This window comes from Myripristis murdjan, chromosome 14, assembly GCF_902150065.1.
Source record: "Myripristis murdjan chromosome 14, fMyrMur1.1, whole genome shotgun sequence".
NCBI classification, from domain to species: Eukaryota; Metazoa; Chordata; class Actinopteri; order Holocentriformes; family Holocentridae; genus Myripristis; species Myripristis murdjan.
Window position 1 is genome coordinate 21,603,435 of NC_043993.1, and position 26,253 is coordinate 21,629,687.

General features: G+C 40.2%; 2 protein-coding genes across 3 annotated transcripts; one reads left to right on the plus strand and one right to left on the minus strand.

Annotated features, from left to right (window-relative positions):
- Positions 1-1,549: 1,549 nt before the first annotated feature.
- slc25a15b (solute carrier family 25 member 15b) lies at positions 1,550-9,088 on the minus strand. The gene is made up of 7 exons (XM_030069555.1): positions 8,609-9,088; positions 6,024-6,140; positions 5,433-5,691; positions 5,179-5,316; positions 3,916-4,091; positions 2,758-2,916; positions 1,550-2,157 (listed from the first exon to the last, which is right to left on the minus strand). Exons 2-7 carry the CDS (start codon positions 6,076-6,078, stop codon positions 2,036-2,038), a joined length of 909 nt encoding a protein of 302 aa, XP_029925415.1. The 5' UTR covers positions 6,079-6,140; positions 8,609-9,088; the 3' UTR covers positions 1,550-2,035.
- Positions 9,089-12,006: 2,918 nt separating this feature from the next.
- On the plus strand, positions 12,007-22,740 carry LOC115371519 (dead end protein 1-like). Of its 2 annotated transcripts, XM_030068937.1 has the most exons (6): positions 12,007-12,136; positions 13,043-13,154; positions 16,528-16,853; positions 17,805-17,937; positions 21,654-21,829; positions 21,924-22,205. In XM_030068937.1, the coding sequence occupies exons 1-6, from the start codon at positions 12,104-12,106 to the stop codon at positions 22,062-22,064; spliced, it is 921 nt and encodes a 306-aa protein (XP_029924797.1). In that variant the 5' UTR covers positions 12,007-12,103; the 3' UTR covers positions 22,065-22,205. The 2 variants fall into 2 exon arrangements, with proteins under 2 accessions (XP_029924797.1, XP_029924796.1); XM_030068936.1 differs by having other exon boundaries at positions 21,654-22,740.
- Positions 22,741-26,253: the final 3,513 nt, after the last annotated feature.

Consider the following 26,253-nt stretch of genomic DNA (forward strand, 5'->3'; position numbering starts at 1 on the left):
ACTGAAAACTCTAATGCCACCTATTTAGCACTGGAATAAAAACTGCACGTTAAATTGCAGTGTGCAAATGGCAACTTCAGTGATGCAGCTGATCAGTTTCATGATTTTGTACATGATATACTGCAAAAAAAAAGGGCAAAGGTTGTGTTTTAAAAGGCAAAATGTGAGCCCTAAAAGAGTGGAGGCTTAGTAAGACACAAAACAGGAATGGAAGAATACATGTCACTCAAAAAAAAGAAGAAAAAAAAAAGACTATTTGTTCTGAGTGACCTCCTCAGTTTAGGACACAAGCAAGAACAGAAACATTTTCAATCTCTTTGTGGATCTGCCCTGTGAGATGAAACACTGCAGGCTACAAGTTAAACCACTTGCTGACTGTGGCTGTCGATATTTTCATAATTGACAAAACATACATTTTAAATTACCTTTAATGGTTGGATTGACTAGTGTAATGTTTCTGCTCTATGGAGCCAAAGAACTTAAAGGTACAGAGAGGTCACTTTGTTCTTAAACAACTGCAAATCCATTGGCACTTAAACACAGAAATCAATGGAGTTTGCTATTTTTGAAGAAGAAAAACGATTTTACTGCAAGTCGTCACAAAGCGGAGGAGCAGAAACATTGGCCAAAGTGCCCCCTTTTAACAGGAAACTACAACAGCCAGGGTCATCTGTAGTGATGTTTAATTGTTGCCACTAGGAGGCGCCAGTAGGTTTCTTTTGAAAAGGTAAGTAAGTCAGTAAGTGACAGGAGAGTTCATCATACCTCTTTTTGAAAGGCAAGTTCTAACTTGAGCTTCAAGTCAATTGTGTGACATTGTAGTTATATAACTATTTGTGCTATAATACTTCAAATCAAACTCTTCACTGTTTTAAAACTTTAACTGCTACAATGGGATAATAAGCATCAGTTTTGGCATTTGCAGTGACATTTTCCCCACTGTATGAAGTCAGAATGTGATCCCAAACTGCGGTCCACACAGAACTGAGTCTAGTAAACGATTCCATCATTAGAAGCACAATAAACATAATACATTTCAGGCAACTTGAATGAATGAGATTATGTCTCTAAAAATTCAAATAAAGTCAATGAAATGAGTACGCAGCTTAAGTGAGGTTGTAAGGTTAAAGAAACATGTCCCTACATTTCCACATTATTAATCAAGGAGTGTTTTTCTTCACAATGCACCTGCATAAAGAGCATACAGTTAAACCTATTCTCTGACAACTTGGTGAGAAAAGGTTTTTTGTGTGGATATTACTGTGTTGAGGTAGACACAAAATAATACAGGGTGTCTACAAAGTCTCTATACAATTTAAAAAATCTGTTACAAAAGCAACTGATGAGATATGTTAATCAGATTTGTTCTATGTACTCTGGTTATCAAAGTTTTTAAGCACATTGGACATCAAAGACCTCAAGCAAAAGATCACTGATGCCATTGCCACCATTGATGAGGCTATGCTACAGCAAACATGGCAAGAAATCAAGTACCGTCTTGATGTGCTTTGTGCAACTAATGGTGCCCATATAGAGGTGTATTAAATGAGGCAAAAAAAAAAAAAAAAACTTCAATATCTACTCCTTATTTTGTAATAATTTCCACAGATTTGTCTATTCATTTGCTTTTGTAATAAATTTGTTAAATTGTAAAGAGACTTTATGGACACCCTGTACTTCACTGGAGTGTCGGTGATTCTTCAGTCGTATATATGCTGATGCAGGTTCCTTTATACTAATTACTGTCACGTATGTTTAAAAACATTGTCAGGTTTTAGGAATTAACTTATTAAATAAAAACATATTAAAATGAACAATTTAAGGATTTTTAAAAAGGAAACAATACATAAGACTGATTTTTTCACAGGTTTTGAAATAAACGGAGTGTGGCAGTTTCAAGTAGTGTAGGTTAAGGAGACTATGAGGGCCTGAACACGCTTCAAAAACTGGAGGACCGACAATGCTACGAGGCTATAAAACTTCACTCTGACTACGGTTAACTGTTCTCCCATCAGCTCAGCGCATACAGGCCCGGTTAGCTGTCAAACTGCTTCATCATGAGCTTCCGGCTGGCTTCGTAACCCAGGAACAGCGCTCCATTGGCGGGGAAGGTGCGGACCATGGTGGGGGTGAGGCCGGAGTAGAGCGCCCTCACACCTAAAACATAGAAAGATAACAAAAAAAGATTGCACACTGATGGTGAACAGGTTCCAAACATCTTGACTCATCTGTATGTATTTTTCAGGATGGGTCACATGAGGGTGTTAGTGGATACCCATGAGAAAAAATGCTATTTTCCTCTATGATTTTCAAAGGCCTCTACTGGAAAACTGGCCATGATAGCACTACATTGTATAATTTTGACTGATGCGAAGCTCAGCAGGGGTTGAAATTAAATTACAATTGTGATTTAACTGAAATAATTAGTTCTCAACAAAATAGGGATGACAAATGAACAATGATGGGAAAGGGATATGGCAACTGATGTCTAAAAGATATTACATTTATCAGTAATAAATTATCAAATAAACTGAATTACAAAATGCAAACTAAGCTTTATGCAGGAGTTAAAAACTTTTATTCATGTGTTCACTTATTGTTTGTATGTTTATGTTGGTTTTTTTGGTCTGTGTTTGTTCTGTTTTGTTTTTATTTAAAATAAGGCCAATTATTTTGGGTCAGCATGACCATGTTGGCTATGTTTTGTTATGAAAAATCAACACAGCAAAAAACAAATTAAAAAACTTATGTGCCTACCTTCAGTCCGCGAGATGGTCATGAAGGTTTTGAAGAATCCTTGCTGCTTTCCTGTCATGGACATGACCTGGATCCGAGACTTGACACAGTCCATAGGATAGACCACGAGCCACAGGCATGCCCCCCCGAACCCACCACTGAACACAATCGGAGCCACGCCTGCAACACACACACGGCAGGGCAGGGGCTTGTCAGGTCAAAGGTGAAGAATGATTTTTAAAAGTGGGAATTGCAACTGTGTCTGTGTTTCAGCCAAGCAAAGTGCACAGCACATTGTGCAGTTCATAACACAGAGCTAACGAGTCCTTCAAAGTCTCCACATCACACTTCTGCTGGATCACATGTCAAAGGTCAACAGATGGACAAGTACAAAAGCTGTTAACACACTTAAAGATTGCACCGTCAGATTTTTTACACTGTTAAACATGATAGTTATTTGTGATGAAGTGACACCTCTGCCTCTTCAACGATGCATTTTTCCCTGAGTGATGGCTGACAGTCTCTGACTCTCTTTCAAACTCCACTGTACAGTTAAAATTATGAATGAAAGACTAATTCCTGGAAAACAGTGTATCACCAGCAGGCGTGAATAAACATCTCGTCCCAAGAGCGGATAGAGCTGAGATGGTGCATCTACTGACCACCTCCATCATCAACTCTTGAGAATCGGCAGACATCGCTGCTGAATATGAGCAGGCTCGATGCATTTTTACATCAATTTAAGTACATATTTGAAATGTGTCTGATGTCAGTAACACTGCATCTTAGATTATGACGTTTGGAGTCATTTTATGTTTTTTTTTTTTGTTTGTTTTTTGTTTGCAACTGCATAGAAACAGCTTATAATTACTAAAGTTATTTTGGAGAGGGTTGCTATGGAGCAGCACTAGCTAACTTGCTGTGTTACAACCTTTACCATTGTTTCACCTAATCTAAGCGTTGGGTAGATAATGACAAAATTTTATTTTTGGCAGACCTACTCCTTTAGACTTTCCAGCACAGACAGAGCAGACAAACAGAGGAAGGCTTGTAGTTTGTAATAACCAGAGTAATTCCTGCAGCTCTTCACCACTTCATAAACACTGATCAAATTTAAAAACTCCACAACCACCAAGGAAAACATCAGCCTAGAGGGAAGAGGGAATATTTTCCCGGTACCTATGTCGTCTTTGTCACACTTCATGTAATCTGCAAAGGCGGAGCGGCAGAGCTCGTAGGCACCGAAGAAGCAGAAGTACCCAGGAACCTCTCTGGCGATGGTTGTGGTCAGGCCCTGGAAGAAGCCCAGGGGTCCATCAGTCCTCATCACCGTCTTCACCACCGACCACACCGTGCTTCAGACGGAGCAGCACAGACGTGGCTTGGTTAGTTCAAAACACACACTGTGTTTACATGCAGACTAATATGGCAACAAAAAGTAACTAAAGTTTGGCTTTCGCAAACTTCTCCTGCTGCAGTTGACTCTTTTAAAAAATACTAAACCGATGTTAAACTAAAACAATGCTCTTTCACCACACAAATCATCCCCCACACAAATCATATTCTCCCACATCTGGAGAATATGATTTGTAGGCGAGGGCATCTCTGCAGCTCCACAATACTTAATTTACAGATGGTATGCTATCATATTTAATCAAAAGATTGCAGGTCCTGCAATTTGGATACTGCATTTATCCACATTGCGAGTTTGATACAATTCATTGCACAGCCCTATTACATGCTAGTCAATAGTCATTTCCATGCACAGTATTACTCCAATTATGATCCTTAACACAGCAAATCTGATGGCATTTACATGGAAACACTAGTAACCAGTTTTTCATGTATACATGCAGGTAGTACTATAAACTATAAGACAACTGTGCATTTCTATGGTATTTTATATTTCCAGATATACCCTCTCTCATGTTGATCATGTTTTATGTATAACTGTTAATACAAAAGCACATCTAGGGACAAACATTGAAAAGTAGCTTAAGCTACTTTAAGAAATGTTGAATGTTATGAAATGTTGAATGTATAGGCATCTGTCCCTATCAGATAAACACTAAATAAATAACTGTGCCCAGTTAATGAGCCTACTGACTGACACGCTCTTCATAGTCTGAATAAAACTCGTCCCACTTACTGTAAACAGCATTTGGTGTTTAAGTGATCAACTCTTAAATTGAATATTTGAATATACTGAAAATAAACTGAATATTAGTATAAATGTAAACGCCTTCAATATCAGATTCAAACAACTAGGTAATGCAAGAATAAATGATCCATACAATATCAAATGTCCCATATATCCTATGGTACTCAGTTACTGTTGTTGGTTTGGAAAGGCTCACTCTGGATTATGGCACAAGGGACAGTAACATCATACCCTGTGTATCAGTGAATGTCGATAAAACTTAACAATGAAAAAACACTTACTTTTGGCCACCGGCGATCTTGCCTGACGCCTCCATTTCATACATGGCTTGGAGTCGGCACTTCACCAGCTCGGTGGGGCAGAGCACGAGCGAGGAGAAGATGGACGCCACTGAACCAGCACAGGCTTTTTGCATGTCACTAAGAAAAAAGAAAAGATGAGCAAAACACTGCAGGGGATAGTTCATGTAATTTAAGGACAATTAATGCTTTGCATCAACTGGTGGGCCACCTCTTTCAGGCAGGCGTCTCCGTACCTCAGCACAGCCTCGTTGTCCAGTCCCGCCGTGAAGCGGATGACCTGCTGGCAGAAGCCATAGCTCATGAAGAGCACCGAGTTCTCTGCGATGTTGGCCATGAGTGCCGGGGTGGTGCCCTGGTACAGACCACGCATGCCCACTTGTCTATAGGTGGACGCTACACAGTGGAGAAAGCCCCGGTACAGCGAAGGGAAGGTCTGCATCTTCACTTTTGCTGTGTCCATAGGCTGACCTGTCAGGACACACGCAGCACCTCCTGGAGGACAGAGGGATGGAGAAAAGGGCGAAAAACAGGCCTGAACCATATGCTTGTGTGTGCAGACAGCAGTGAACAAAAATAGTTACACACATTGCAGAGAAAATCAAAGGGCTGTAGGATGACACATGCAGAGCTCCACAACGTATGGGCTGTCAGTAGAGATACAGATCAGAGAGGGCTTTGCAGACACAGGCACACCATGGAGCAGAAAACACAGGCAACGGAAAGAGAGAGAGAGAGAGAGAGAGAGAGAGAGAGAGAGAGCGAGAGAGGGGTGAGCTGGAAAAAGACAGGAGTCATCAAAATGGGAGGCAGAGCACTGTAGTTACCTACGGCTCCAGCAGAAAGGTCGATGATGGCCTGGACGACCGGGTGTGGGGCCATGGTGTTTGAGAAGCTGCTAGAATCGTTATTTTTTTCCTCGGCTTAGCTGACTGCAACAGCTCCTGAAATTGTTGCAAATAAGAAGGGTGGAAAATTAGCACCAGCCACCATCCAAGTGCTGGTAAAGTATGAAAGCACCTGGTAAATTTCAGACACAAAAAAATAATTTACTAGTATCCGTCAGCGGCTGGTAGATGTTCACATTTTAAAAAGTTTCCTATACTGAGGTTTAACTAGAGCCCCGAGGGCTGTGCTCGCCAAACAAAACAAAGAATATTTGTGTATTATATTAACATTAACCTTAGGTTACATGTCTATCTTTTGGCTCCGCTTTGAAAACCTATTTCTTTGCCAACAACATGTAAATTATTGCTTTTTGCCACAGCTTGTGCAGTACTGCTGCCATGGGCTATGCATGGCAAACTGTGGTCACTAAGTCACTCATTCATGGATGATCTGCAGGGACGCTTGCAAAACTTGTATCGTAGTGGGCAATCTATCCATGTAAAATATTTATTTGGCTTTGAATCCAAGCCAGGCCCTTTGCTGCATGTCATGTCATAACCCTCTCTCTGCTCTGCCTTTCCTGTCTCACTATCGTCACTATCAAATAAAGCAGAACTGCCAAAAAACAAAACAAAACAAAACAAAAAAAAAAAAAAAAAAAAAAAAAAAAAAAATCTGACCAGGTGCTCATTATGGCTGTGTTGGGAGTGTGGACAGAGAGACCTACACATTGATTTTTACATTTGTTAAAAAAAAAGGGTTAGTTTATTTGACACAGAGCCCAGCAAATAAAAAAAATTAATAAATAAATCACATTACTGTAATTTTAATTTATTAAAATATTTTTTTTTATTTAAATTGTGATACAAACATTATTATTCCTATGAAAATCATGAAAAATTATGGGATTGTAATACCTATCAAATTAATCACAATATAATTGTTTTACCATAGGCTATAGTTCAGCCCTAATTAAATACTAAAGTATGATAACTTAGTAGGACTGACCAATATATTAGCAGATATGGGTATCAGCTGATATCAGCTTTAAAAATAAATAATGATATAGGTCAAAAAATATTTGTACTGCCTACATTTGCCCCACTTTTTTTTTTCCCCCCAAAATTGAATTATGTTAGGCCAGCCCTGTCTGGAAAGCTGAACCTGTTTTGCACCTGCATTTGTATTACAATTCAATTCTTACAAAAAATCATGAGTAGCTTCTGTCATGAGTGGGACAGTGGGACAATGTTAGTGACTAAAAACTTGATTGGTGTAAATAAAATTGAAAAAGCAATGTATCAGGCCTGCACTGTTTGTTCCAGTACTCACCACATACATTAGCGCAGTCTTTTTACAGCACTTGAATGTTATTACTCTAAAAATAGGCAAAATGGCGATCATAGCAAAGGGCAGCAGGGTTATAAACTGTTGGTATAGCAAAGTTCACGGCAGTAAAACCCCGCCGCAGGCTCATCTTTAGCAGCAGTAATTGTTTAAAATAAAGCAAGATGGTCTAACATAAGAAACTGAATCGCTGTAATGTTTAATTAAATAGAACTATTATTTTAAATGTAATTCCTCTGTGAGGGGGGCAGTCCTTGGTCATGAGCTTTAACAGACAACCATCAGGGGGCAGCACTTGACTCTATTTCCCCTCCACAATTTGAATGGGCTAAAGGGTAGATGTAAACCACCGTGGTGTGTCAGTGGGCCAGATGTAGTAACACTCTCTTAACTTTATCTATTTTTTTTCTGTTAAGAGAAAAAACAAAGTCCAGATGCAGCAAACGCTCTCAACCATCCAAATTTGCTGTGACCCAGGTGTGTGCTGCATGATGCATCCCAGCTGTTCATACACTGGAGGACTGTGTCTGAGCATTTATCAGCATAAGGCAAAAAAAAAAAAAAAAAAAAAAAAACCTCAATTGCCCAATAACTGGAGATGCCACCAAAACAAGGCTGTAGGAGGAAAAACAAGTCAAGCAGCAGAAACAGAGCTGACTGTGATTGTTTGGTTTGGGAGCGTTGAGTTGAGTCAAATTTCCCTTCTTGGGGCAATAAATTGTACTGTTAAATGAGCTTAAAAAAGAAAAAAAAAGCGAACAAGAGAAAGAAAGGCAGAAATTGTGATTTTCGTCAGTGCTGGCATTGCAGGTATGACAAAAAGCCAAAATATGGAGGATTTTTCCTGTCTTGGTCAGAGTGCTCCCGACCTCTCATGTGATTGCACTTATCTAAGAGGGGGGGGGGGACACATAAAAGGAACGAACAAAAATAAGAAGAAATTTGTTAGTCGCTCTCTGCTTTTCAGTGATAGTCAAAAACAGGAAAATTCAAAATGTCAGGTCACATTTCTCTGGACGCTGGCCGAACGCTCGGTATGAATGGAGCAGCTACAGTTGAAATTAAAATAGTCCTATGTTACAGTTTTTAAAGTTGGCAAAGGTTAACGGCACCTTTCTGACTGGTGAAACAAGTGTATTAACATTGCATGAACAGTTTAAAAAAAGACGTTACCAACCTTGTCGGAGATAAACTTAGGACATGAGTGTCGGGCTGCCGGCGTCCTCTCGGCCCGCACTGAGTCAGCTGTCTGCTAACATGTTATCTTATTCGCAACATCTACTGCTGTTGCTAACAACAGCCAGCCAATGAATGGATGGGCTGATAACGCGGCGCGGCGGAGGAAACAGGCTGGAGGTTGTTGCACGGCAGCTACATAACAAACAGCGGCAGGGAAAAACGAGGAGCTCTGACTCCGCCGCTACATCCGAGTACCAAAAACGCCACCGTGTGCCGCGGCGCTCCAGTACAGAGTCTGCTCTCAATGCACACTTTGTTTTTAACGACTTGTGTTGTCAAAACATAAATAAATATGCATTTGCTATACGTTGGGGAGCCATACACAATGTTTACCCCTTTAAATATAAAATCTGTTTTTAAACTGAGAGATTTAAGTCCTGCAAGGCCTGATTCAGTGTCCTTTAAAGTAACATTAGAGTAGGGCTGGGGCGACGCGTCGACGTAATCGATTACGTTGATTACGTAAATACGTCAACGCGTTTGATCGAAACAAAAAAAAAAAAAAATGGCGGCAGCGTGTAGCAGCAGCAGCGCAAGTGACTCCCGCGACTCCTCTCTCTCTCTCTCTCTCTCTCTCTCTCTCTCTCTCTCTCTCTCTCTCTCTCTATATATATATATATATAGATAGATATTCTGAATATATATATATATATATATAGATATATATATATATAGATAGATAGATATTCTGAATATCTATCTATCTATCTATCTATATATATATATATATATATATATATATATATATATATATACACACACAGTACAGGCCAAAAGTTTGGACACACCTTCTCATTCAATGCGTTTTCTTTATTTTCATGACTATTTACATTGTTGATTCTCACTGAAGGAATCAGAACTATGAATGAACATATGTGGAGTTATGTACTTAAAAAAAAGGTGAAATAACTGAAAACATGTTTTATATTCTAGTTTCTTCAAAATAGCCACCCTTTGCTCTGATTACTGCTTTGCACACTCTTGGCATTCTCTAGATGAGCTTCAAGAGGTAGTCACCTGAAATGGTTTTCACTTCACAGGTGTGCCTTATCAGGGTTAATTAGTGGAATTTCTTGCTTTATCAATGGGGTTGGGACCATCAGTTGTGTTGTGCAGAAGTCAGGTTACTACGCAGCCAACAGCCCTATTGGACAACTGTTAAAATTCATATTATGGCAAGAACCAATCAGCTAACTAAAGAAAAACGAGTGGCCATCATTACTTTAAGAAATGAAGGTCAGTCAGTCCGGAAAATTGCAAAAACTTTAAATGTGTCCCCAAGTGGAGTCGCAAAAACCATCAAGCGCTACAACGAAACTGGCACACATGAGGACCGACCCAGGAAAGGAAGACCAAGAGTCACCTCTGCTTCTGAGGACAAGTTCATCCGAGTCACCAGCCTCAGAAATGGCAAGTTAACAGCAGCTCAGATCAGAGACCAGATAAATGCCACACAGAGTTCTAGCAGCAGACCCATCTCTAGAACAATTGTTAAGAGGAGACTGCGCCAATCAGGCCTTCATGGTCAAATAGCTGCTAGGAAACCACTGCTAAGGAGAGGCAACAAGCAGAAAAGATTTGTTTGGGCCAAGAAACACAAGGAATGGACATTAGACCAGTGGAAATCTGTGCTTTGGTCTGATGAGTCCAAATTTGAGATCTTTGGTTCCAACCGCCGTGTCTTTGTGAGACGCAGAAAAGGTGAACGGATGGATTCCACATGCCTGGTTCCCACTGTGAAGCAAGGAGGAGGAGGTGTGATGGTGTGGGGGTGTTTTGCTGGTGACACTGTTGGGGATTTATTCAAAATTGAAGGCACACTGAACTAGCATGGCTACCACAGCATCCTGCAGCGACATGCCATCCCATCCGGTTTGCGTTTAGTTGGATGATCATTTATTTTTCAACAGGACAATGACCCCAAACACACCTCCAGGCTGTGTAAGGGCTATTTGACCAAGAAGGAGAGTGATGGAGTGCTGTGGCAGATGACCTGGCCTCCACAGTCACCGGACCTGAACCCAATCCAGATGGTTTGGGGTGAGCTGGACCGCAGAGTGAAGGCAAAGGGGCCAACAAGTGCTAAACACCTCTGGGAACTCCCTCAAGACTGTTGGAAAACCATTTCAGGTGACTACCTCTTGAAGCTCATCGAGAGAATGCCAAGAGTGTGCAAAGCAGTAATCAGAGCAAAGGGTGGCTATTTTGAAGAAACTAGAATATAAAGCATGTTTTCAGTTATTTCACCTTTTTTTTGTTAAGTACATAACTCCACATGTGTTCATTCATAGTTTTGATTCCTTCAGTTAGAATCTGCAATGTAAATAGTCATGAAAATAAAGAAAACGCATTGAATGAGAACGTGTGTCCAAACTTTTGGCCTGTACTGTATATATATAGATATTCTGAATAAATATATGTATATATATCTATAGATCTATATATCTATATCTATAGATCTATATATATATCTATAGATCTATAGATATATAGATATAGATATATAGATCTATAGATATATATACATATATGATAGATAGATACGAGTAAATTTGGAAGGTAGGAGTCGGGCATATGAACAAACTCCTCAGTCAAGGTTTATTTACTTTTACATGATGGAAATCAATATATATGTGTAATTTGTTACAATTTCTGAAAAACAAAACAAAAAGCAATAGAAACCCCTGTCAATAATAGAATAGACAGATGGGCATGTCTGTTTTTGGCTAATTAAATGCTTTATAAAGTACTTAATCACAATGATGTAAATACCATATTATAATTCAATACTGCGATAAAATAGTCCTGTTTATTGGTTTGTAATATTGCCTGAAATGAATGAATGCAACCAGAGATACTGTATTAAAAAGACAGACAGCATAAATGGTATGGGACATTTTCTGACAGTTAAGAAATGTATTATTGTGTCACCATACATAATTTTTTTGGTTTTATCCATTATTCATGACATGTTGCCACATGTTGTCATTTCATACCAGTAAGATGCCAAATTAGAACCGTGGGTTTGATGAATCATTACACCTCTAACAGAAGCTGATATCTTTTCATATGCCCCTGCACTTTTATTTATTTAGCCAATTATTTGCTTAGGGTTACTTCTACTGTTTGCTGCGGTTATGACTCAATTATCTCATTAGATGTTTCGCATTTCTACTCTCTGCTGTATGGCAGAGAGCAGGCGGGCTCTCACAGTCGGGTTCTCCAGACCTGACAATTACTTTTATACTCTAATTCTGTAGGTGAAAAAGAACTTGTCCGTGATGACATCCTACAGTGCCATGAATACAGCAAGTTACACGCGCACAACACGTGTGTGGAAGGCCGCAGGGCCGAGGGGGGCGGGGCCGCAGCCGATGCTTCCTCACAGTTTGCGAGGCTGCAGCTTTGCACTTGGTGTGGAGAGTTGGCTGAGATGCAAGGCAAAGCAGAGAGCAAAACCAGCCAGGTACCTCACTCAAGTTTCTTTAATTTGCTGTCTTGTTTACCCTCTAGATAATTAAGGTCTTAGTCCAGTTAAACCCCTGAAAAACATTTTCTCCGAAATTTCACGTTAAGTAGCTTCGAAGTGAAAAGAAACGGTTTGCCTCATATTGTACGACAGGGGCACGTCTTTTTGTTGCTACACTGTTGAAACCGCATCATATTTACATTGAAGTAGAATAGAATAAAATAGAATATACTTTATTGTCCTCTGGGGGAAATTTGTCATGGACTCAAGTGCATGGTATTAGCTGCCTCACAGACAATAAATATAGGCTACATAAAGCACAAATAAAATAAAATACAAGTGAAATATTCAAAGCCAGACAGAGCTCCCGCTGCTGATGTATTGTGTAATTTTAGACACGTTTTCCTGTGATAAACCAGCACGTGTGTGGCATCACTGGAAACCTCAGGCTCAGAATTTCAATACTCCTGTTGATTTGACCAAAGCCTGGCCGTGCAAAAGTGGCCAAGGCAGCCGCGGGCGCGCAAAGCTGTGCAGGGCTGACCTGGGTGCTGTGGACTACATGGTGCACAGCCAGGCCTGACGCTACTATTTTCTCTACTGGTTTATGGGACTGTGTGTGTGTGTGTGTGTGTGTGTGTGTGTGTGTGTGTGTGTGTGTGTGTGTGTGTGTGTGTGTGTGTGTGTGTGTGTGTGTGTGTGTGTGTGTGTGTGTGTGTGTGTGTGTGTGTGTGTGTGTGTGTGTGTGTGTGTGTGTGTGTGTGTGTGTGGCGCGCGCGCGTGCGTTGCGTTGTCCCGGCTGTACAATGAGGAGCTGCTGTTGCCTTTATGAGCTCACCTGTTGCTCATGACCTTGACTGCACTGCAAGCTGTAGTTAGTCTCCACTCTGTGCTCCACCTCAGGCAGGCCTGCTGAACCTGGAGCGGCTCAAGGCGCTGGACACCTGGCTCAACCAGAACAATGTGAAGCTGACCCAGGTCAACGGCCAGAGGAAGTATGGAGGACCACCTGAGGGTGAGAGCCAGTCTGCTCTCTGCCAACATCACAGCGAGTAGAAATGCTGCATATGTAAGGAGATAGTTAGGACAGCGTAGAAGTGCCATTGTAAGAAAAAAAAATGAAGGCGGGGTTAATATTCAGAGAAAAAAACCCAGAATTTCTAAAATTAAAGTCGTAAATGTACAAGAAAACTCAATTTTAGGAGAAAAAAACTCAGATGAAGTTTTTCATTTATTTGTTTGTTTGTTTGTTTGTTTATTAAGGTAAAGGAACTACCAAGGAGTGTATCAGGTCTGCAGCTGATGACCTCTGCTTTGTGATGGGATTCAGTAACAATATTGTGATTCTGAATCAGCCCAAGTCATGGCAAACCCTAACCCTATAATTTTTATAATTATTATGATTATATAAATTTAGCACTTTAATCTTTGATCTTTCAGTGTATCCATGACTTCATCAGCTCAGTGCCTGGTAGTATGGCTCTTATACAGTGGCTCTATGCACTGCACTACAGTCTGTCACCCTGGAGGTCCCAGCATCACTGGTAACAACTTAATAGGGTGGGCTGTCTGAACAGTTCGGTTGTGCACCCCAAGCTCCTGTACAGCATTATGAGGTTTGGTTTGATTCTTTGAAAAATATCAGCTGTTGAACCCACTTGGCACAAAAGAAAATAAACCAGAGTATGTACAAAATAACACAATAATATAAAGAATGGGGAATGAAATAACCAAACATGTCAATGTGAATTTCCTTCGGGATGAATAAAGTATCTATCTATCTATCTATCTATCAAAATGAATGTAATGTAGCCTATACAAATGAGAAAAGATAGTGGTAGCCTATATAATGAGACTAAATGTGAAATTAGAACTTATACTCGTGCATAATATCTATGAACATGTCACAAAATAGCCATTAAGATGCCGTTGGACTGTTAAATTGTATTGACATTGAATAGATCTTTAATCAGCCTAAGAGTTTGCTGACTGCCGGAGAGCACTTGATTTGGTGTCACTTTATTTGGACCATCCAGAGTTAATATTCAACGTTGTATCAACTTACTGTCAAGTTTGTATCAGACCAACAACCTAGCTTTAAAGGGTAATTCCAGAATTTAAAACCTGGGTCTTATTTTGCCATCATTTAGTGTCTAAATGACTAATAGGTTTAGATTTAGTTCTAAAGCATTCAGATTTAGATCTAAATCTATTAGTCATTGTTGTTGACATGCATCACATCACCCCTCAGCTGCAAAACAGGCTGCAATGTAATCTCTTTAATATCACTCCAATATTCCAGAGATGGGCGTGGCTACCTGAAGCTGTCAGCACAGTCACCTGTCTCAGCAGCTTGTGGGACTGAGCACTCTGCACTATTTTTATTATTTTTTTTGCTTTCTTAAGCAAAGCACATTTATAATGTCTTCTTTGCTTCTTTATTATTGTGCATGCCTTTGGCAACACAATCTTATTCTCTGGCTTATTTCAGACAGATTTCAGAGCGACTGCTTCAGCTACATACAATACTGCTTAAAATACCTTTTTAAGGTTTTGCGTTACACTTTTCAGCATTGTTTCAGCAATTTCTTTCAGTACTCACATACATTTTCTGCAGGAAATGCAATTTGTACTATCTATTACTACTTTAGAATTAAAATGGAAACATGTCCAAAGTAATAAATTCTTCGTATGCACCTGCTCTTTGATAGCTCTTTGAGAGTTTACGTTGTCCTGAAAAATCTTTTGACAGTTGGCCAAGATGTAGCAGGATATCAGCCTGCAGGTTGACTGCTATGACAGAGCAGTAAGTGCAGCACAATGCATACAAGCCCCTGTGCCACTGGGAATTAATTGACGTCAGTCTCCATGGTAAAGGCAGCCAGGACTGTACTGAGGCTCTTTGTCACAGTGATGACCAAGAGTGGAGACAGCAATTTTGAGTAATATCGCTGTTAGGGATGTGCGATGTATATCGTCTAGGATACTATCTTAATTGTTGTTTTAATGATATGCTTTGCTAAATGACAAACTCGAGTATGGCACTCATTTTGCAAAAACCAATCAAAACACACCTTGAGAGTCCACACACTCACTGCATATGATCAAGCCAAGTAGGACAGACCATGCACAGTGTTCATGAATCACAACAAGCTAAGCTAGTGTAGTTGCCTGCATGGCTGAAGTTTAAAATGAGTGAACAAACAGCGTTTGTGCTACCTAATTGAAGGAACTATACCTTATCCTAGCAAGGTGAGTGCCTTCATGCAAGAAGATGTTTCCTGAAGTGGTGCTCTGTGGGACTCTTTCGACTTTTTTTCAGGGAACCTGAATTATTTCAACATAATTGTGATTGGTTTGTACTAATGATTCAACCAGGAGAGTTTTCCCCCTGTCCGAGCTTTGGAAATGGCAGTCCTGAAACATTGCATTTGGAAAAATTAGTATGATTTTTACTTATGGAACCTTGACTGCCCAAAATAACCACACCCACTTTGTGATTGTATCTATTAAATCAGGCTTCCTTGAAGTGCAGCCCTCGGAAACATTTCTGGTGGCCCGCGATGAGTTAAGGTGACATGATGAAATGCTGCACTACATTTAGTCTGGTTCCAATACAGTTTTAAACCAACCTACATCTCATTGTACTCTGTTTTTAAGAGTGGTTAAACTGCACCCCATGGGATAAGCTGTCACTTTAGGAATGGTTGCATGGCAACTAATCATACAGGACTAGAGACAGATTACGTCGTCATTGCAGGTACGTTAGCCGGTTTGTGAGATGGAGGTCGTGCAATAAACCTTGCATCCGTGAGAGGACAGGATGTTTCAGTAGAGCAAATCTTACTTTGTTGTATCTCACAGGGCAGATAAAGTGATGTGACTAATCTGGAAGCTGATGAGTACAATGTCCAAACACCAATGACACCAATCCCAAAAAAGGGGTGCACAACTAAGCTTGTGCAGTTTCAATGAGGCTCAACTGCCCAACAGTTTTCACAAGTCGTGGAGGAAGCTGTTCAGGGACAGAGAAATAGTGTTTATTTGACATTACTGGCTGCAGACCATTTCTAAAGCAGAAACTGTAGACACACCTCTCTGTCATGAAAACATCTGCAAATGGGCAAATGGGATTTTTTACTCCTCTGGAGAGCACAACACACATTTCCCACATTATTCACAACTGGCATGACTGTTACTTTTTTATGTGGACCCCAGGAAGAATAGCTGTGATAAGAGTAGTTGATAAGTTTAATAAACAGTAAGCAAAGTAGCCGGCAAAATAGCTGAAGTCTTTACTTGATTTTGCTGACTTGGGCATGTGATAATTTGTCCAGATAATTAAGCCAAACTGAACCATTGTCATTGTCTTTCCATCCTGCTGGCAGTTTGGGACGGCCCTCCCCCAGGAGACCGTTGTGAGGTCTTCATCAGCCCGATCCCGCGGGATGCCTACGAGGACCTGCTGATCCCTTTGTTCAGCTCCGTTGCGCCACTCTGGGAGTTTCGGCTCATGATGAACTTCAGTGGCCAGAACCGTGGTTTCGCCTACGCCAAATATGGCACACCAGCTCTCGCTGGCAACGCCATCCGCTTGCTGAATGGCTACATGTTGGAGCCTGGTGCTCGCCTTAGCGTCTGTCGTAGCACTGAGAAACACCACCTCTGCATTGGAGAGTTGCCGTTTACTACCAGGCAAGAGGACCTAATGCAGGTAGCATCATGTGGTGGGTTGTCCTCCCCTTAAAGGGATAGTTCACCAATTTTGAAAATTTGATACCGCTTCACATTCCCCCAGCTGTTCTGTAGCACAGTAGTGGTGCTATCTTGCTCTCGTTGTTACTGAGTGCTGGATACTGGCTGGATGCACCAAATGCTAACTGTTAGCTATCTTTTAGTACTCTGCAGAAAGTTATTTTTGTCCTCCAACATGAACGTGTTCAGTGAAGAAAACCAACAGCAGCAAACTCAGTCTTCTTCTACTTCTGGTTCTCTGGTGGCTACTGCTCCTTTGGTATAGAGAGATACAGGAAGTCTAAAAATTTTTCCTGATGTTGAACAGGAAAAACCCAGTCATAAATAGTAATAGGAGCAAAACAGTTGTCTGTGTGCTCGGTATCCAGCCAGTATCCAGCACTCAGTAACAATGAGAGGAAGATAGCAACACTACTGTCCTACAGAACATTTGGGGAAATATCATCAGATTTTGAAAATTTGTCACTCATTGGTTGGTTATATTGAAATGGTGACTCTAGAAATTGTGAGTCAGATACAGCTAATATGTCATGATGATGTGATGTTTTGTGAATAAAGATTCTACATACATTTACAACACATGAATAAAGCCATAATTGTAATAACCATATAACATCAAACACGACTTGGGATGTACCAAATACTATGTTCTGGAAAGCATGAATAATGGAATGGAATATGGAAGATATTTCCTCTGTCCAAAGTAGCTAATAATTCTTCAGATTCGGGATTACAAAACAAACAAACAAACAAACAAACAAAAAACTCAGCTAATGTAATGTTCTCATGGCCTCTACCTAATGTTACCAGGACAAAGAGAATTGTTTTTTGTTGTTTTTGGTAAAGTCTGTCAAAAGGTGTGACTGTCAGTGCCTTTTCATGATGCTAATGATAATGTCTGTGCACCCAGGCACTGCATGGCTTGACAGAGGGAGTGGAGGGAGTGTCCCTGAAGTCTGGGCCTGGCATAGTGGGGATGTCAGCTGTGGTCGCCTTCTCATCTCACCACGCTGCGTCCATGGCCAAAAAGATGTTGGTGGAAGGTAGGCTGAAACTGTGAAGTTAATTAAAAGATAAGAGATTGTCCAGACAGTGTTGTCCACCTCAGATACGGTAGTCTGTATCTGTATACATACTTAATGTGGAGCATAAATGAGCTTTAAAGGAAACCCATATCCTGTCAATCAGTGCAATGGCAACGTTAAGCTTAGGTTCCACACAGCTCAAAATTAATTTGGGTTTTTTTGTGTGGGATTTCCCCCTTAGGTACAGCATAAGGGGGAATTACCAACAATATGTTTTCCTAGCTAATATTTCTGTTGAGCTCACTTGCTAAAAACCTCCACTTGGGAGATTTTTTGAGGCTGTATTTGTGTTTGTGTTGTCTCTGTCATTTGGCACACAAGATGCTGACTCTTTACTGGTTTATGATCGCCAAGCACTCTTTAATACACTCCTGATCAAAATCTTAAGACTAGTTGAGAAATTGCAAGAATTTACATTTTGCACTGTTGGATCTTAAGATGATTCTAAGTAGAGCTTCAAATGCAAAATTAAGAAATGGGAGTGAGACAAAAAAAAAATTTGAGTAAGCAATTGATTGCAAACAACCATTAAACTGAAATAGGCTGTTCATCCGCTGATGAAAAGTTTAAGACCACAGCCTTTAAAAGCCCAAATCTTGGCAAAAATGTGGATTCAGGATGCAAGAAAATCCCGAGCAGAAAAAAAGCGAATCCCGACCCAAAATGAATTGAATTTCTGCCCATGTTGGTGGCTTTGAAGCAAAGCAATGTTTTGCATGCGCACGCAAGCATTATACAACACATAGATCCGACCGAGCATTCTTAATGTCAATCAGACGTTTAGAATGTGCTCAAATGAGCATGACAGCACGACTAGCCGTGCTCAAATGAAAAATACGCTCCAGTGGATGGTGTGAGTCAAAAAGAAGGTATTGGTCTGTGTGGGTCGGTTTCCTGTATACCCCAATGTGGAGGCTCCTTTCCTCATCAAAGTGCACATCACAATCCAAAAATGGTAAGTGGTTGTCTTTAACATCTTCTCTAGTGAACTTGATGTTTTTGTCCACTGAGTTGATGTGAAGGAAAGCAGTAGCCTGTATTTAAATATAACTGTTAATATAAGTTGGTTGTAGATAAAGATCAGCTGTGCTGCTGAGTCTGTGTCACGGCACCTGTTAGATTAAAAATGACTGAGAAGTCGGCAGAAGTATAACTATCAGTCTATGAAAAAAATATTTTTTCCAGCGGATATTCTAGTTACAGTATGATTGAACTAGCAAAGCAGTTTTGTGTTGCTATGTGTGGTATTTATTCAGTTTTGGGAAATCACAATGTCTAGAAAACATGATAAGCCCAAGTTGGCTGGCTGACAAAGACTAGCTGACGTCAGATCTCATGTATTTCTGCTGAAACAGAGAGAATACTAGCAAAAGACTTTTTATATTTTGGGAGCGAAATGCCCACAGTATGAACACATTTTGATGATACATTTTATTTTGTTGATAATAGTTGTATAATCGCATTGTATTTTGTGTGATTTTTTTTTTTTGTATGAATTCATGATGTTTATTCATAGCATAGGTTACAAGTCCACGCGTTTTACTCAATGGCCTTGGTGCCCTGGCATGTGGCCTTAATGCGCTAAAAAAGAGTGGCAACACCAAAGGCGAAATGGCCTTGCCCCTAAAATTGTGTAACTCCCACCCTGGTTACGCAGATGATACTCAAATTTACCTTACCTTCGAAACAGAAAGATGCATAATCCTTAAAACATTTTTTTTTTTTTTTATAAGAGTAAAGCCAAAGTCCTAATATTTGGATCCAGTGATGCCTGTGATGCCCCTCATATAGTCATGCATTCCTTGAATTCATTTGTAAAACCCACCACAAAGAATTTGACTGCTAATGGACGGTGATTTTAAATTAGATGATCAGTAACTCAGTGGATAAATGTATGTTTTTCAGCTGAAGCTGTAAGCATTCTTATCATTTGATGATTTTAAAATGACCTGGATAATATCCCCTACAGGTTAAATACGTGGGACCTCCCCACCAGTCTCAGAACTGAAGCTTCTTGGATGAGAAGTGAAATGAAAAGATTCAACTCTGTGAATAACCATGACCTGGATGATTGAGATCCTGCACAGACACTGATTTTAAAATGGTTATAAATATTGTTATCTCATCTCGACCTGACTATTGTAATTTCCTTTGTGTTGGTGTTAGCAAAGCCTCCCTCTCATGCTTGCAGTTTGTCCAAAATGCTGCTGCAGCAGCCTATAAATCTTTAAATGAGATAGCTCCAACCTATCTCTCTCTTTCTTTTACAACCACGCGGGTTGTACACAAGGGACGTGGTTGTAAAAGAAGCCCAAAATAAAGAAACATAGTCAAGATGACTCAACACTGTAGTGTGTAACTTGTTTACCTAATGTAGATGTTACTTAAATTGCACATTTTACATTTTAATAGTTGCAATACTTGTAAACATCTTTGCAACTATCTGGTTCAGTTTTTAAAAAAATGTTATATACCAATTGGTGTCAATAAAAAACATTTAAATAAAAAATTGTCAAGGATGCACAATAATATCGGCACATCATTTGGTATTGGCTGATATTGGCTTTTAAAATGAAATCAGTATCGGCCCAAAATGAAATTTCTGCTGACATGACATGCCAATATGAGAAAGAGATCAAATCTGTCCTTGGTGTGTCTGTTGTCAGGAATGTCTCAGGGACAGAATCATCCAGCAGGATGAATCTTGTAGTTTTGTTTGCAAGAAAATGTTATATAAAAACAAATATGGCATGCTGTACATCACCTAAGGTGAAATAGTTTTCTTATTTTGCCCAGTGAATTTGTACATTTTTAAAAGCATTGTGCATCTGTCAGTGGGCCATTACAGTAAGAGTAGGCATAATAAAATGTTTCACCACAGCAATTTGGTGGAAAAAATATCGGCATCGATCAAAAGAATTGGAAAATATTGGCAAATCAGATATCGGTAAAAACCCCAATATCATGCACCCTTAAAAATTGTATAGCCTATTTAAGTTTACCATCCCTTTTTAAAAGTTAAATTTATTTGAGGTGGAGCACCATGGTGGCTCACTTGGTAGAATGTGTACCATGTGTCATAAGTAAGTCCTGACAGCAGTGGCCTGGGTTCAAATCCAGCCTGGACCCTTTGCTGCATGTCATCCTTTGTCTCTGTTCTGCCTTTACTGTCTCTCTCTACTGACATCAAAGAATAAATAAATAAATATTATTTGAAGACTTGATCTGAGGAGCAAATAGCGGAAATATTTTAGAACTCTATCATTTTTCCTTCCAGCCAGGCTCTGCAGGAAAGAGTCCCTGGGTAAATGTTTGCTTTACACAATCAGTTCTGTGGTTTATGAATGAATTTTTTTTTTTTTTTTTGGCCTATGTTGTTTTGGAAAATTTTCCACTATGAATAGAATGATATACTTGCAAGTTTTTATATTTATTTTCTTTACTTTTTCCATGAAAATGGTCAAATTTGAATGTTAAACTTCAGATTTCCAATTTAGAACAAAATTCAAAAAGTCAGATACTACAAGACAAAAATACCCCTCAGTATCCTTCAGAAATCCAGTGTTACAGCAGTACATTCTGTCTCTCATGTGACTGGGAGATGGCACTGACACCTTGTAACAAGTGCACCTTTAATTCTTTCTGGATTTCCACACCCTCTTGTTTGTTTCCAGCTTTCAAGAAGAACTTCGCCTTGACCGTCTCCATCAAGTGGCAGTCATCGGTTAAGCCCAGCAAGGAGGGGCAGGCATCTTCACAGAAACATCCAAAGAGCATTCTGCCATGCCCCACTCAGCCCCCCCGCCGCCACTCGAATACCCCTCAGCCTCGAGTTTTGCCCCCTCGCCTGGTACGGTCTCCTTCCATCCCCCCAGGTTTCTGCAAAGCAGTGGGAGGGCCCACTACCACCCAGCCACCTCATGCCCCCTGTCTCTCCTCTTCAGCCCAGGGGCCTCAGGTTGCCATGGAGCCAATGGCCCTGCTCCTCAATTTGTGTGAGGTGTTTGGGGGTGGCCAGCCACTCTGTGAGCTTCACTACAGCCATGCTGGACCAGAGGGATACCTCTACTTCGGATATACGGTGAACGTACCCAAGTTGGCCACACCCTTCACTGGGCTGGTCACGGTACTGCCCGGACCCTGCATGATGACCATGATGGAGGAAGCTCGTCGGGCCATGGCCCAGCAGGTCCTACAAGCCCTCCAAAAGAGCTAGCTAGCCCGCTCACAAGCCAACCAGATAGCTACCTCAATGTACTGATGATCAGTTACTGCTACCTCAGTGCACAATGTTTCAGGAATTACCATTGTTTATGTTTTGTCATTGAAGAGAGACATGTTTCATGTGTATGTTTGATTTTCTGCATGTTTTTATTACTGTTTATGGAAGACCTATTTGTCTTGTTTGAATTTATGTAGTTTATTTTATGCATACTTTTTATGTATTTTAGTGTTGGATTGCGTTCTCATTTTCAATTAAATGAGATTTGAGGTGAAAATGTGATGGAGTTGTGATTTCAGGAAGGTAGAGAAGTATGAAAAGAGGAATTACTTTTATAAGGGTGACTCAAAGACAACTTTCAAAAATCAGAGAGTTGATAGCCTTTGTCAGACTTAGAATGCCAGCACATTTTATTACTGGTGTATGATATGTAATGTCTGTGGGCCTTATTCACAAAACCTCTTTAAATGAGTTAAATCAAGATTGTCTTTAGATTGTAACCACACAGAATTCATGAAACTCCTGGTGTGTCTAGTCATTATTAAATATTACTAGACTGGATGCACACAGACCCAACAGCTCCATAAAAATTAGCTGGAATGAGGTTTCCATTGCAAATACAAAAATCACTGCTGATACCAAGTTACCACCAAATAAAGTGTTTATATAGCTTTTTCAACTCTGCCTCTCCCTCAGGTGGTTTCATTACTGCTGTGCAGTCCAGGTTTGTTCAAATCTGCAGACCTTTATTTTAAATTCTAGTGGAAATCCCAAGGTTCACATGTTGACATGTTGATCTTTTGTATTTGATGTGATGCTGCAGCCATGAAAGTAAATTTGAATCAAGGCCCAAACGCCCATATACATTGAGAGGTACAAGTCTCCCCCAATGTTCAGGCACTCCAAAAATGTCCCCCCCAAAATATTGCTGGAATATATTAGCAATTCAATGTTCAGGCATTCCCAAAATGTCCCAAAAGAGCTCAGACTTGAAACTGTAGTGAGTAATGCCACCATTGCCATCTGATGGGTTCATGTGGAAAACAAATGTAACAGAGTTCCTCCTGTTGGGTCCTGCACAGAAAGAGCTGGTAGGGATGCTGCTCTGAGGTTGGTTTTGCAATTAATGATTTTAATTAACAGCAAACAAGACTCAACTGATCTCCAAGAGCTTTATGGAGCAGGGCACACTTACACTGTGTTTTAGGATACCTTTAGGATATGTTCCCCAGGGCACAACTTGTTTCAAACTAAAACCAATGTTAGACATTTGACATTCTAAATGATTTTACATTTCATTTAAATTGCATTGCATTGGCTGTGTGTTATTCCTTGAATGTAGCACATCTTAACATGTTGATACAATGCCAGGCAGCTTCACTGCTGTTAGCTGCTTGTTCTCCTGGAAACTTGGAGGGGTATAACACCAATAAATGCCACCCACTCCATATAATATAGGAGTCTGAAAGAAGTGTGCGTTCCATGGGCTTGCAGTGATGTGGAACATGCTGTGTTGATGACTAGGTAAGGAACTCTGTATGAAGGAAAGGATGCAGTTGGGAGCTTTGTTGCTTCCTTCCACAAGGTGACACAAGATCAACCAAAAAGGAAAGGATTATGGACCACAGTCCTTTGCAGGTTGAGCCAAGCGCTCTCTTAAGCCATGTGGTAGATTACATGGAACCATTGGGAGAATGAGGCTAGTTTACATGTTGTTTTACAATTCATAGGCCTAGTATTTTTGGTTTCTGAATTTCAAATCTGTATCTCTCTGTCTGAACCTGACATCTACCAAACTTAATCAACAAAACCAATCCCATCATCAGTAAGATATTCCTGTGATTTTTCTAAAAAATAAAAAAATAATAATAATAAAAAAATAATATAGTTGATTTGTCTTGGACAGTTTGTTGAAACTTAGACTAAGCCCTCAGAAACAAGCAAACAGGCTTTTAGAACTATTCATATTCTTTTTTTCAGTACTTCTAAACAAAATTAGCTACACTGTGTATAGTCTCTATCTGAAAAAATATTTTTAGAGAAGGAGAAACACACTTTTTTAACTTGCTCTAGGGCGGACATTTTTGGGGGTCAGAACATATTTTTGACACAGTTTGCAAGCCAAAAGCCTTACCTTTCTCATACCTTTTATTTTCCGCTCGGACTCACTGTCATTGAGGAAAAAGCAGTTGTTTGACCACTACTTTTAGGCGATTCTGTCCCAAGCACCACTGTCACTCAGGCTGTGTGCTTTACAGAGCCTCATTTCTGCCTCAGGACAGACAAGCCACAATGGCAAAGTGGTTAGTGTCTCTGCCTGACATGCAGGAGACCAGAGGCCTGTATCACGAAGCAGGATTAAGGCGTTAGCGAGATAACTTCAGGCTCAACTCCAGATTTTCTGTATCACAAAGCTGGTTCACCTCTGATTAGGATAGGAAACCTATCCTGAACCTGAATAGGATTGAATCCTACATAAAGCACCGCCCCCTGGCCAATCAGCTGTTTGCCAAAACATGGCCTGCCCAGTCACTGAGAATCCCATTGAACAACTAGTCCAAATAGTGAGGAGAGCATTATGGCGTGAAAGGATTTTCCTAGGCCGATCAAATCCGTTAGATTTTTTCCGACGACTATCTGTATGAGAGAAGGGATGTAATACTAAAGTGAAACAGCACACTTCAGCCTGGCAAACAGCTGCCTGCTATACAAATCTGACACTCTGTATGAGAGTAAAACAGAAATGAGAGATCATTAAAAGAAATTTGATAATTAAAAGTAGAGGCATTTCACAACATTTTAGGGACATTTAAATGGTACAATTAACTAGCTCTAAATGTTTTTGGGGGGCAAATTATTCCTGGGTGAAATGTGAAAAAGGATCATTTGTACCCGTCATTCAACAGGGCGAGTCGGCCTTTATATTTTCCTGTTGTTCCTGCTAAGTTCTAACGCAGCTCAGTATCTGATTTTAATCAGGCTATCAACCTGATGTACTGACGTGATTGAATTTTGGCGCCCGCTTTATTTTATTATAGCCTGTATAACAGGCCAACAAACTTACCATGCAATGATGTTCTTGTGTTGTGTTTTTGTGTTTTTACTTGCTCCCATGTTCTTTTAACCCCTGAGGGGTTACACCTGGAGGAATTCAACTATACCTGTCATACACACAGCGCATATCTGTGCAGTGCAGTGATTTCATCTGTTTCAGTGTCAGATGTGGACTACTTGAGCCACTGATGTGTAACTTACGCATTTATGCAGTCGGCAATACATTGCCAAGCATTCCGCCTTCTCTTCGCGGCAGCCACGGTGTTAAATTTAGGATGTAAATGTTGTTTTTCCTCCTCATACTTTTCCAATATAATACGCTGCTCCTCCGTCGTGAAATACGCTGAGTTTTTCCTCGTCGCTCAACCCGCCCCTTAGTCGTGCGCGTTCACGGCTCCTGATGAGGCAAACCTGGATCGAGTGAGCAAGTTGATAACCAGTGTCATGATACCGCTTATCCCTGATCACCATGATCTCGATTAGTGTAGCCGGATAGCTCTGAGCAATCCAGGGAAAACTGAGCTTGCTTCGTGATATAGACCTCAGGATGCTGCTTCCCGCCTGGGAAAGAACGACAACACTACACAACCTACAAACAGCACAGGGCTGGCGGTTTACCACAGGGCTAGGCGGTCGCAAGGGTGGCAAGCGCATTCAAAGTTTCTTCAGAAACTTTAGCAGAGTCTAGTTTGTCTTATTGTGAATATGCTCTGATTTCTGTTTCAAGTGAAGTGTTCATGCACCTTATGTTACACAAGGCAACATAACTTATTTTTTATGTTGGGCAATTACCAAATATGAAAAGAAAGGGGAGACTTCCAATATTCTGGATTTTTCTTTTCTCCTTTATTTATTTATTTATTTATTTATTTATTTATTTGGAAATAAAAATGTGTTTTCTTCCTAAGGGTAAATAAATTAGTAAGTACATAAAATTGTAAAATAAAACACCATGATATTGTCTGAATGATAACCCCCAGATTGTGATTTATAAAACA